At 47.6% G+C, this 12,585-nt stretch overlaps 1 protein-coding gene across 1 annotated transcript in view; it reads right to left on the bottom strand.

Annotated features, from left to right (window-relative positions):
* Positions 1–12,585, bottom strand: part of LOC144606586 (membrane-bound glycerophospholipid O-acyltransferase 2-like) — a 71,522-nt gene that overhangs the window by 22,458 nt on the left and 36,479 nt on the right. Inside the window, exons 4-6 of the mRNA XM_078422832.1 lie at positions 10,074–10,169; positions 8,356–8,411; positions 1,308–1,362 (exon numbers count right to left, since the gene is read on the bottom strand). Of these exons, the coding sequence (XP_078278958.1) occupies positions 1,308–1,362; positions 8,356–8,411; positions 10,074–10,169 (207 nt within the window). The remainder of the gene's footprint in view (positions 1–1,307; positions 1,363–8,355; positions 8,412–10,073; positions 10,170–12,585) is intronic.

The following is a 12,585-nucleotide window of genomic DNA, read 5'->3' as shown; positions in this document are numbered from 1 at the left end:
AATCACACAAACCAATCATCGGGTAGTGAGGTGATAGAGTTGCTGCCTGACACCGCCAGAAACCCGGGTCCGATACAGATTACGGGCGCTGTCTGTACGGGGTTTGTACGTTCTCCCCGTGACCCGCGTGGGTTTTCTCCAGGATCTCCAGTTTCCTCCCACACTCCAAAGACGTGCAGGTTTGTAGATTAACTGGCTTCCAGTGTCCCCAGTGTCCAGATAGAACTAGTGTGCAGGGCGAGGAGTTCTAAACGTCAGGAAATGATAGATAAAGGAATAAAATAAAAAACAGATAGTAAAACAAGTGGAGATTTACTAGTGGAGGAAAGAGGAAAATGGGGTGTTAAATTTGGCAGTAGGAAACATTCTTGTTTTAACTACAAGACAATGTTTAGAGATGTATAAATATGTTTACATATGTGTGTGTGTGTGTGTGTGTGTGCGCGAGTGTATATATATAAAATCAGTACATTGACACAAAATGCTGGAGTAACTCAGCGTAAAAGACAGTGTCTCTGGAGAGAAGGAATAGGTGGCGTTTCGGGTCGAGACCCTTCTTCAGGCCGAGAGTCGGTGGAAAGGGGAACAACAGATATAGACGGTGATGTAGAGAGGTATAGTTAATGAATGAAAGATATACAGTTTCTTCAGTGTCAAAATCTGAAAAGTTATAACAAGAAGAAATTCGGATCCAAATAAATTTCTCCCCAACACACAGTCATGAACTTATTAAATTGCGGACTAGGCTTGAGGGGCCGAACGGTCTACTCCTATTTTCATATTTATTTATATTATTTTCATATTTCATATACAGCGCGGAAACAGGCCTTTTCGGCCCACCAAGTCCGCACCGCCCAGTGATCCCCGCACATTAACACTTTTACATTTACCCAGTCAATTAACCTACATACCTGTACGTCTTTGGAGTGTGGGAGGAAACCGAAGATCTCGGAGAAAACCCACGCAGGTCACGGGGAGAACGTACAAACTCCTTACAGTGCAGCACCCGTAGTCAGGATCGAACCTGAGTCTCCGGCGCTGCATTCGCTGTAAGGCAGCAACTCTACCGCTGCGCCACAGTGACGCCTATGCTCATGTGTTAGTGACTTAACTGAAATTAGTAAAACCTTGAATAATATTGAGACTGAAATTAGGTCTAATTTTATCTGGCATTTATTTTATTGAAAGGTTTAAACTCTTTGGAATGACATCTTTGGTTTTACACACGCAGTAATCTAGCTTTTATACCAGATTTCACACGTTGCAATTTCAAGCCATATCCTCCTGAATATATATCCTGAACTCACCTCAGCGCTAGACGTTTCTGAGAGGGACTCAGTTCTTTATCATCTCGGGCCAGACCTAAACGGAATGAAGGCAAAACAGGTTTGGCAGCATTGAAACACAGTAAATGGTTGCAATGTTTTATCTGGAAATAATACAAAGGATAGAAAAAGGTGCCATCACTCTGGATCGCAGATCAAAACATATTCTGAACACAAGTCGCTGATGCTAGGGAAAGCACGCCAACCAAAGCCAACAGAGATCCCACCAAATTGGACGGGAATTGACAAGGAGACACGAGCGACTTGGATAGAGTGGATGTGGAGAGGATATTTAGTTTGGTTTCGAGATACAGCGCGGAAACAGGCCCTTCGGCTCACCGACCAGCGATCTCCGCACACAAACACGATCCTACACACACTAGGGACAATTTTTACGTTTACACCAAGCCAATTAACCTACAAACCTGTAAGTGTTTGGAGTGTGGGAGGAAACCACCGATCTCGGAGAAAGCCCACGCAGGTCACGGAGAGAATGTACAAACTCCGCACAGACAGCACCCGTAGTCGTGTTCGAACCCGGGTCTCTGGCGCTGCAAGGCAGCAACTCTACCGCTGTGCCACCGTGCCACCTGTTTCCACTAGTGGGAGTGTCTAGGACCAGAGGTCATAGCCTCAGAATTAAAGGACGTTCCTTTAGGAAGGAGATGAGAAGGAATTTATTTAGTCAGAGGGTGGTGAATCTATAGAATTCATTGCCACAAAAGGTTGTGGAGGCCAAGTCAATGGATATTTTTTAAGGCAGAGATAGATAGATTCTTGATTAGTGTGGGTGTCAGGGGTTATGGGGAGAAGGCAGGAAAGTGGGGTTAGGAAGGAGGGATAGTTCAGCCATGATTGAATGGCGTAGTAGACTTGATGGGCCGAATGGCCGAATTCTGCTCCTATCATTTATGACCTAATGACTCGAGTTGTTGGAATCGCGAGCAAAAAGAAGCTGTGGCGGAACTCAACAGGTCAGGAAAGTGATGTGACCCCACTTTAAGTTTCCCTTTTTTTTAAATAAAGGAAAAATTGAATATATTCAGTGCATTTATACCTCAGTTCATCCCAAAGTGCTTTACAGCCAACACACATGGGTTTTGGGCTGGGCAACCATGAAGGCCAGATTGGGCTGTGCAACCATGAAGGCCAGATTGGGCTCAGCAACCATGAAGGCCTGATCTTTTCAGATGATGGAGGACCATACCCCCACTTCTTCTCTGCCACCCAATATATATTTTTTCCTCGTGCATATCCCATTTGAAAGTTAAATAAATCGGCACCTGGCACCCCTTATGCCCATGCCTTCCAGATGATAAACAAGTTATGTCATTAAAACAAAAAGGACACAAGGTGCTGGAGTAACTCAGCAGGACACTCAGGGTGGCCACGGTGGCGCAGCGGTAGAGTTGCTGCCTTACAGCGCTTGCAGCGCCGGAGACCCCGGTTCGATCCCAACTACGGGTGCTGTCTGTACGGAGTTTGTACGTTCTCCCCGTGACCGCGTGGGTCTTCTCCGAGATCTTCGGTTTCCTCCCACACTCCAAAGACGTACGGATTTGTAGGCTAATTGGCTTGGTATAAGTGTAAATTGTCCCGAGTGTGCGTTGGACAGCGTTAGTGTGCGGGGATCGCTGGTCGGCGCGGACTCGGTGGGCTGAAGGGCCTGTTTCAGCGCTGTATCTCCAAACTAAACTGAACTACACCAGACACCAACTCAGCATCTCTGGAGAACATGGCTAGGTGACATTTCGGGTTGGGACCCTTTTTCGGACCTCATAAAAAGCACCGTGTGTGACTTTAGCATTTGCTGGCAACATTTGCAACATTTGCCTGGCAGCAAACTCACCTAAGCCACGTCAGTCATTGTGTGGCCACGTCAGTCAAAGGTCACCGTCAGCATAATTTCCACTCACATAGCTGACCCAACCCAGGGGAACAATGTTTTAATTGGCCGTGTGCATCAGTCACTGAAAGGAAGCATGCAAGTACAGCAGGCAGTGAAGAAAGCCAATGGAATGTTGGCCTTCATAACAAGAGGAGTTCAGTATAGGAGCAAAGAGGTCCTTCTGCAGTTGTACAGGGCCCTAGTGAGACCGCACCTGGAGTACTGTGTGCAGTTTTGGTCTCCAAATTTGAGGAAGGATATTCTTGCTATTGAGGGGGTGCAGGTTAATTCCCGGAATGGCGGGACTGTCATATGTTGAAAGACTGGAGCGACTAGGCTTGTATACACTGGAATTTAGAAGGATGAGAGGAGATCTTATCGAAACGTATAAGATTATTAAGGGGTTTGACATGTTAGAGGCAGGAAACATGTTCCCAATGTTGGGGGGAGTCCAGAACAAGGGGCCACAGTTTAAGAACAAGGGGTAGGCCATTTAGAACTGAGATGAGGAAAAACTTTTTCAGTCAGAGAGTTGTGAATCTGTGGAATTATCTGCCTCAGAAGGCAGTGGAGGCCAATTCTCTGAATGCATTCAAGAGAGAGCTAGATAGAGCTCTTAAGGATAGCGGAGTCAGGGGGTGTGGGGAGAAGGCAGGAACGGGGTACTGATTGAGAATGATCAGCCAAGATCACATTGAATGGCGGTGCTGGCTTGCAGGGCCGAATGGCCTCCTCCTGCACCTATTGTCTATTGTCTATAATTAATTAATGCTGAATGCACATAAACCCTAATTAAAGAGCCAGTAACAAAGTACTGCATCTCTGCAGACCCATGGTTTAATGTGGACACTGCCCATATCAAACTCTGATCATTCCCAACTCCGTAATATAACTTCACATACACCTTTATCTCCACTTTTCAGGACATCAGTGTCCATACACATCATGCTTCATAATATAGTATTCCACAGAGGGCCTATCTTCTCTCCAGTGCGAGCGAGTGAACGATGGTCGGTGTGGGCTCGTGGGCTCAAGGGCCTGGTTTCCATGTTCCACCTCTGAACTAAACCGGTAGAACCGGGCAACCGTTTTAGTTTAGTTTACAGGCGCCACATGGAAACAGGGCCTTGAGCCCACCGAGCCCACCCCGACCATCGATCACCCGTCCGCACTAGTTCTACCGTACATTTTACAGAAGCTGATTAACCTATAAACCTGCACGTCCTTGGAACGTGGGAGGAAACCGGAGCACCCGGAGAAAGCCCCGCGCGGTCACAGCGAGAACGTGCAGACTCCGTGCAGACAGCACCCGAGGTCAGCATCGAACCCGGGTCTCCGACGCTGCTCGGCAGCAACTCCAACTCTGGGCCATTGCATCGCCCCCGGTCTTTGGGATGTGGGAGGAAACCCACGCGGGCACAGAGAGAACGTGCAAGCTCCACATAGACACGCACCCATGGTCAGGATCGGACCCGGGTCTGGCACTGTGGAGGAGCAGCCCGACCAGCAGTGCCACCCTACACAGCTTAGCCTAGCATGGCTCACATCTTTCAGCCAGCACACTGCTGCAAGGGAAGGGGTGAGTTTTGTACAGTGACGTCTGAAATGGCTACTCACTTTGCTAGCTGCTCAGACACACCTCCTGATTACCGCCACAGCCACAGCAGTACCGCTACCAGGACCGCTGAAGGACTGATGAAGCTGAGATGCTGCCGTCTGCACTCCGGCAACACTCTACAGGGTTCAGCAGCCCGGGCACCATTCTCTGTCCTTCCCTGCCGCGCAATGCAACCTATCACGTGAACTCAGCCATTGCCTACAAGTGTCAGAGGGCAGCAGAATGACACACTGCCTCACAGAGACCCAGGTTCATTCCCAACCTCGGCTGCCGTCTCTCTGGAGTCCGCACGTTCTCCCTGCGCGTTTCCGCTCGGTGCTCTGGTTTTCTCCCACTTACAAAGGACGTGGGGGTTTGTAGGTTAACTGGCCCCTGTAAGTTGCCCGCTAATGTGTAGGGAGCGGATGCGAAAGTGGGATAAGAAACATAGATCTAGTGTGAGCAGGTGGTCAGCATGGACTCAGTGGCTCGAAGAGTCTGTTTCCAGGCTGTGTCTTTCAATGTTTCCACTGTCCTCTCATCAGCCAGAGCGAGGTCCTGATCTCCCATCTACCTCACTGGAGATTTTTCAACGATCTTGAATTGGACTTCTACAAGTCTTTTGAATGTGTGGGAGGAAATCGGAGCAGAAACCCACAGAAAACCCACGCGGTCACAGGGAAAAACGTACAAACTCCATACAGACATCACCTGTAGTCAGGATCGAACCCAGGTCTCTGGCGCTGTCAGGCAGCAACCCTAAACGTTTTGCCACCCTAAACGTTATTGGACTTTAATGTTATGCGCTAAATGCTTTATCTGTGCGCTGTGGACAGCTTGACTATATTCATGCAAAGTCTTGTCTCTGGCAGGGTAGCACACAAAACAAAAGCTTTTTAACTGTACCTCAGTGCACGTGACAGTAATAAATTGAACTGAACTTTCCAGGTGAGACAGAGGTTCACCTGCACCTCCTCCAACATCATCTATTGCATCCGCTGCTCCAGATGTCAACTTATTTACATCGGCGAAACCAAGCGCAGGCTCGGCGATCGCTTCGCTGAACACCTGCGCTCGGTCCGCGTTGGCCAAACTGGTCTCCCGGTGGCTGAGCACTTCAACTCCCCCTCCCATTCCCAGTCTGACCTTTCTGTCATGGGCCTCCTCCAGTGCAAAAGTGAGGCCCACCGGAAATTGGAGGAACAGCACCTCATATTTCGCCTGGGCAGCTTGCAGCCCAGTGGTATGAACATCGACTTCTCCAACTTTAGGTAGTTCCTCTGTCCCTCTCTTCCCCTCCCCCTTTCCCAGTTCTCCCTCTATCTTCCTGTCTCCAACTATATCCTTCCTTTGTCCCGCCCCCCTGACATCAGTCTGAAGAAGGGTCTCGACCCGAAACGTCACCCATTCCTTCTCTCCTGGGATGCTGCCTGACCTGCTGATCACTCTCCCTGACCTCAGGAAACACAGGTACAAATAGGTGGAATTGTTCATCTCAGCTCAGTAGCTGCAAGGCTGTTGGTGGGGAGTGTGGACACCTGTCAAAATACCAGCAGCTGCAAGAAATCCATTTAGAGCTTTTCAGTAGTGTCTGCTCTTTTAAATCCCATTAAAATATCACCCTTTCAAAACTCATTACGAGAAGAAAAATCAGAAACATATGACATTGTTCTAAGACAAGGAGATAGCACGTAAAAACTACTGCCTCGATTACTTCAGCCTCCCTTGATTCCAGTTTCCATTTAATCTAGGCTGTCTACCAACTACTGTATGTAACCAGAATAAACAGTTTCTCTGGATTTACTTTAATAATACCCTTCATAATCTTGAACATATTTAATCTATCAATTTGGCAGAGGCCATTTAATGCCTGAACTTGTGTAACCATCGGTGTAATTGTGACTGATCAACAATCCTTTAGGTTTGGCTACGCAGAATTTGTCAATTGCAGTTTCAAAATTAGATCCTCGCCTTGCATCATGGGTGCTTACTGAAGCGAGTTTAAAGCTTCTATTATCCTCCACATGTGGTCTTGAATTCCAACTTCACAAATGAAGCCCTCTCTTTCTAAAGTTTAGGCTATGTCCATTGAGTCCGAAGAAGCGTCACCCATTCCTTCTCTCCAGAGATGCTGCCTGTCCCGCTGAGTTACTCCAGCATCTTGTGACATACTCCCCAATAACTTGATGTGGCTTCTTCCTATCCACAATTCCCTTTAGTGTCTATCTTTAATACCTTGCTGTGTGTTTCTTGTGACCTCACAATTGTGTCAAGTCCTCCCCTCACTCAACACCTTTTGATAATTTCCAACCGAGAACAGCAAAAGACAATTGGCTTTGAAATCATAATATTCACCTCACATATAATGAATGCATCTCCGTTCCGTCTGAGTTCGAAATCAAACTGTGTCTGACAATAGACAATAGGTGCAGGAGGAGGCCGTTCGGCCCTTCGAGCCAGCACCGCCATTCAGTGTGTTCATGGCTGAATGCATTCAAGAGAGAGCTAGATAGAGCTCTTAAGGATAGCGGAGTCAGGGGGTATGGGGAGAAGGCAGGAACGGGGTACTGATTGAGCCATGATCACATTGAATGGCGGTGCTGGCTCGAAGGGCCGAATGGCCTCCTCCTGCACCTACTGTCTATTGTCTATTGTTGTGTCCAGAAAGGATGACAAAGGGCAGCCCAGCTAAAAACCCATTTCACCATCTCTTAATTCATGCCCGAAAGGATACAACACATCAAACGCTCAGTGAAATGCATTTCACCAATCTTTCAGACATTAGGGTCCCAAACTCCTTCACTCGTTTGGTGAAAAGTTACTTCCTCCACTATCCCCACTCACATCCATCAAGCACCTTAAAATTATGCCACTTTATTGCCCTCCCTGCTCAGAGCTAATGGGGCAGCACGGTGGCACGGTGGCACGGTGGCACAGCGGTAGAGTTGCTGCCTTACAGTGCCAGAGACCAGAGTTCGATGCTGACTACAGGTGCTGTCTGTACTGAGTTTGCACTCCCGCCCCATTGACCACGTGGGTTTTCTCCAGGTGCTCTGGTTTCCACCCACACTCCGAAAACATACAGGTTTGTAGTCTGAAGAAGGGTCTCGACCCGAAAAGTCACCTATTCCTTCTATCCGGAGATGCTGCCTGCCTCGCTGAGTTACTCCAGCATTTTGTGTCTATCGCAGGTTTGTAGTTTAATTGGCCTCGGTAAAATTGTAAATTGTCCCTCGTGCGTTGGATAGTGTTAGTGTACGGGGTGATCGCTGGTCGGCGTGGACTCGGTGGGTCGAAGGGCCTGTTTGTGCGCTGTATCTCCAAAGCAAAGACTAAATAAAAGGGATAATTCTTCCTTGTTCAACCTACGCAGGGCCAGAATGATTTTCAATGTTGGATTTGGTGGAAAGTGGAACACACAACGCAGGGAACCCATCAGCAGAAACTAGGAATGAAAATAAGGAAAGGAATACCAGGACGAGTAGATGCAAAGTGGAGGGCGAGATTGTGAGTTGACATTCTCTCTTTTCGTTCACGTTTCTTACCATCATGAAGTTCAAATGCCAACTTTGTCACTTTCTGTGTGATCACCATTAGTGGCCTACAAAAGCAAATGGGGAACAATTCAGGAGATACAATACAACACACAACAAAAGATACAAGTCCCCCTGAGGGAATGGAGACACAAAATGCTGGAGTAACTCAGCGGGTCAGGCAGCATTACGGGAGAGAAGGAATGGATGATGTTTTGGGTGGAGACCCTTCCTCAGACTGAGGAAGGATCTCGACCTGAAGCGTCACCCATTCCTTCTCTCCCGAGATGCTGCCTGACCCGCTGAGTTACACCAGCATTATGTGTCTACCTTCGATTTAGACCAGCATCTGCAGTTTTTTTCCCTACACGGTCCCCAGAGGGAGTTGTTGCACTACTAATACTCCAAAAATACTGGTGAAACCACAGGCGATGATTGGGAACCAAGCTCGGAAAATGTATAGGAGGAGCAAAGGCAACTGCATTAAATGCCATCAATCTGAATAACTTGTCGAACCTCATGCCATTGAGGTCAATAATAATTGTGATTTAAAAACAACCTTCTGCACTGCCATCAAACCTCTTAACCTCACAACATTTATTTAGTTTAGAGATACAGAGATACAGAGCGGAAACAGTCCCTTCGGCCCACCGAGTCCGCGCTGACCAGCGATCTCTGCACACTAACACTATCCTACCCACACAAGGGATTATTTACATTTTTTATACCATGCCAATTAACCTGCAAACCTGTACGTCTTTGGAGTGTGGGAGGAAACCGAAGATCTCGGAGAACGGGGAGAACGTACAAACTCCGTACAGACGGCGCCCGTAGTCAGGATCGGACCCGGGTCCCTGGCGCTGTGAGGCAGCAACTCTACCGCCGTGCCACCATGCCCCTCCACTTCTTGAAAGGCTGGGTTAGTTCCCATCCATTTCCACCTTCATTCACCTGCGACAATTTCTTTTACCATTGCTTATACTCTTTCCACTGTCATGGAGAGAGGACGTTTGAACGGCAGTGGACCAAACGTGGGCAGGTGGGACTGGTGTAGCTGGGACATGTTGGGCAAGTTGGGACGAAGAGCCTGTTTCAAATAGACAATAGACAATAGGTGCAGGAGGAGGCCATTCGGCCCTTCAAGCCAGCACCGCCATTCAATGTGATCATGGCTGATCACTCTCAATCAGTACCCCGTTCCTGCCTTCTCCCCATACCCCCTGACTCTGCTATCCTTAAGAGGTCGATCTAGCTCTCTCTTGAATGCATTCAGAGAATTGGCCTACACTGCCTTCTGAGGCAGAGAATTCCACAGATACACAACTCTCTGACTGAAAAAGTTTTTCCTCATCTCCGTTCTAAATGGCCTACCCCTTATTCTTAAACTGTGGCCCCTTGTTCTGGACTACCCCAACATTGGGAACATGTTTCCTGCCTCTAACGTGTCCAACCCCTTAATAATCTTTTACGTTTCGATAAGATCCCCTCTCATCCTTCTAAATTCCAGTGTATACAAGCCTAGTCGCTCCAGTCTTTCAACATACTGTTTCCACACTGTATCGCTCTATGACGCTATGACTCTGTCAAAAGCGTCTGCATGAGGCAACTCAAGAAGGCAGAATCTAACATCTAAGGTTAAACCACCTACACGTCATGTCACAAACTGCACATGGAACCAACCTGAGATCGACAGTAGCTTCAGATCATTGGCGTGTACTTTTCTAACTTACCCAGAAAAATCCGCAGAGCACTCTTCGCTATCAAGGACGTAGACTCGGATAATCTGACAGATGGTTAGGTAGGTCATTGCTACCAGAAAAGTGTACCTGAAACAATATATCGAACGGTGGGTCAAAGTGAACCAGTGTAGATGTCATTGGTAGGGGCTTCATGTGCCCAACAATAAAACTCAGTCTCATTTTAGTTTAGTTTAGTTTAGAGATACAGCACCGAGACAGGCCCTTCGGCCCACTGAGTCCATGCCGACCAGCGATCCCCGCTCACTGACACTACCCTACACACACTAGGGACATTTTTGTTACATTTATACCAAGCAGCTTTACATACGAACCTGCACGTCTTTGGAGTGTGGGAGGAAACCGAAGATCTCGGAGAAAACCCAAGCAGGACACGGGGAGAACGTACAAACTCCGTACAGACAGCGCCCGTAGTCAGGATCAAACCCGCGTCTCTAGCGCTGTAAGGCAGTAGCTCTACCGCTGCGCCACCGTGCTGCCCGAATCACAGAATAAAAATCAGACTCAGTCTGAAGAAGGGTCCTGACCCGAAACGCCAGATTATTGTTGATGAAATAATATTGATTTCTCTCACTTCAGGTAGCCCCTGGCATTCCCTCTCTCTCTATCCCTCCCCCTCCCTATTCACACCAGCTTCTCGTTTTCACTCAACAAACAGCTAACAATGGCCTGTTTCCTTTATCAACGTTACTTTTTTGTACATCTTTCATTCATTGTTCTTTATCTCTCTACATCATCGTCGAGATCTCTCGTTGCCCTAATCCCTAACCAGTCTGAAGAAGGGTCTCGACCCGAAACGTCACCCATTCATTCTCCCCAAAGAGTGCCTGACCCACTGAGTTACTATGGCATTTTGTGTCTATCTTTGGTTTAAACCAGCATCTGCAGTTCTTTCCTACATGTCACCCATTCATATTCCCCATTGATGCTGCCTGACCTGCTGAGTACTCCAACACTTTGTGTCTTTCCTTGGTAAACCAGCATCTGCAGTTCATTGTTTCTTCTCAGGAGTCCTCAGTACTCAATTTCTATTGAATCAGGTGGCCGGATTGGTTTTATTCAAATGTGTAGGAAAGAACTTGCAGACGCTGGTTTGCGCCGAAAATAGACACAAAATGGTGGAGTAACTCAGCGGGTCAGGTCTGGAGGAAAGGAATGTGTGATTGTTCGGGTTGAGACCTTTCATCAGACTGAGCGTCAGGGGAGAGGGATACTAGAGGTATGGGAAGGTACAGGTGACTCAGGAGAGGTGGAGCCCACAATGCTCCATTGTTGGCTGGGGACGAGATAATTACAAAGGAATACTAACGATGAAATGAGCAAGAGGGCAAACTCTAGTTGCAGTTTGCAGTAGCAGTTCCACACCACTGAGTGTCCCTCTCCCCTTTGTCCAAGGCCAGTTAAGAGACAGCTTATCCAGCCTCTGTTGGCAGAATATTTTATTTAAGGTCACTTAGGGGCCGTGGGCGTCACTGGCATTTACTGCCAACCCCCACTGGCCTTTCATCCATTGGACGTGAGTGAGCTATTTGCCAGCCTGTTTGAAAAGTCCGAGCTAAAAACGTTTAGAGTTCCACCGAGTCCACACCGACTAGCAACCCCCGCACACTAGAGCTATCCGGCACACCGGGGACAATTTACAATCTTTACCAAAGCCAATGAACCTACAAACCTGTACGTCTTTGGAGTGTGGGAGAAAACCAGAGCACCCGGGGAAAACCCGCGCGGTCCCAGCAAGAACGTACCCGGGTGTCTGTAATGGCATGGATTGGAATGGCACTGCAAAGTGGCAACTTTACCGCTGCGCCACCGTGACGCCCTTTTAAGTCACAAAGTGAACCAAGTATTTAACCAAGTATTTCACCAAGATTAAATTACAATGCTTTATTCTTAATTGTTGACTGTGTGTTGTGTTGTTACTTGCGAGCAAAGCACCAAGGGAAATTCCTTGTATGTACACATACTTGGCTAATAAATTTTATTCAATTCAATTCAATTCAATTATTTTGTTCTCTATTTACAAGATATCTTTTGCGTATATAGACAGAGGTTTAAGATGAGCCGAGAAAGCTTTAATAGGAACCAGAGGGATTTCTTTCTCGCACAAAAAGGTGGCGGGTGTACGGAATGAGCTTTGGGAGGAGGTAGTTTAGGCAGGTACTGTTGCAACGTTTAAGAAACATTTAGACAGGTACATGGATAGGACAGGTTTAGAGGGATGTGGGCCAAACCCAGGCAGGTGGGACTGGTGTAGATGGGATGTTGGTCGGTGTGGGCAAGTTGGGCCGAAGGGCTTGTTTCCACGCTGTATGACACTATGACGCTCCTCATAACATAGAGATTAAGCCTTGCACAACAAGAGTGTAGGCCAGCAAAAATATTAAAACGATGAAATATAACCAGAAAAAGCAGAATGATTGGTGTCTCAGACCTCCAGTTGAACTGAGAGCCCCACCCAGATCCTAATCGAGCAGCAAAGTTCTGG

The sequence above is a fragment of the Rhinoraja longicauda genome, chromosome 27 (assembly GCF_053455715.1).
Source record: "Rhinoraja longicauda isolate Sanriku21f chromosome 27, sRhiLon1.1, whole genome shotgun sequence".
Lineage (NCBI taxonomy): Eukaryota > Metazoa > Chordata > Chondrichthyes > Rajiformes > Arhynchobatidae > Rhinoraja > Rhinoraja longicauda.
This window is presented reverse-complemented; position numbering and strand designations above follow the sequence as displayed.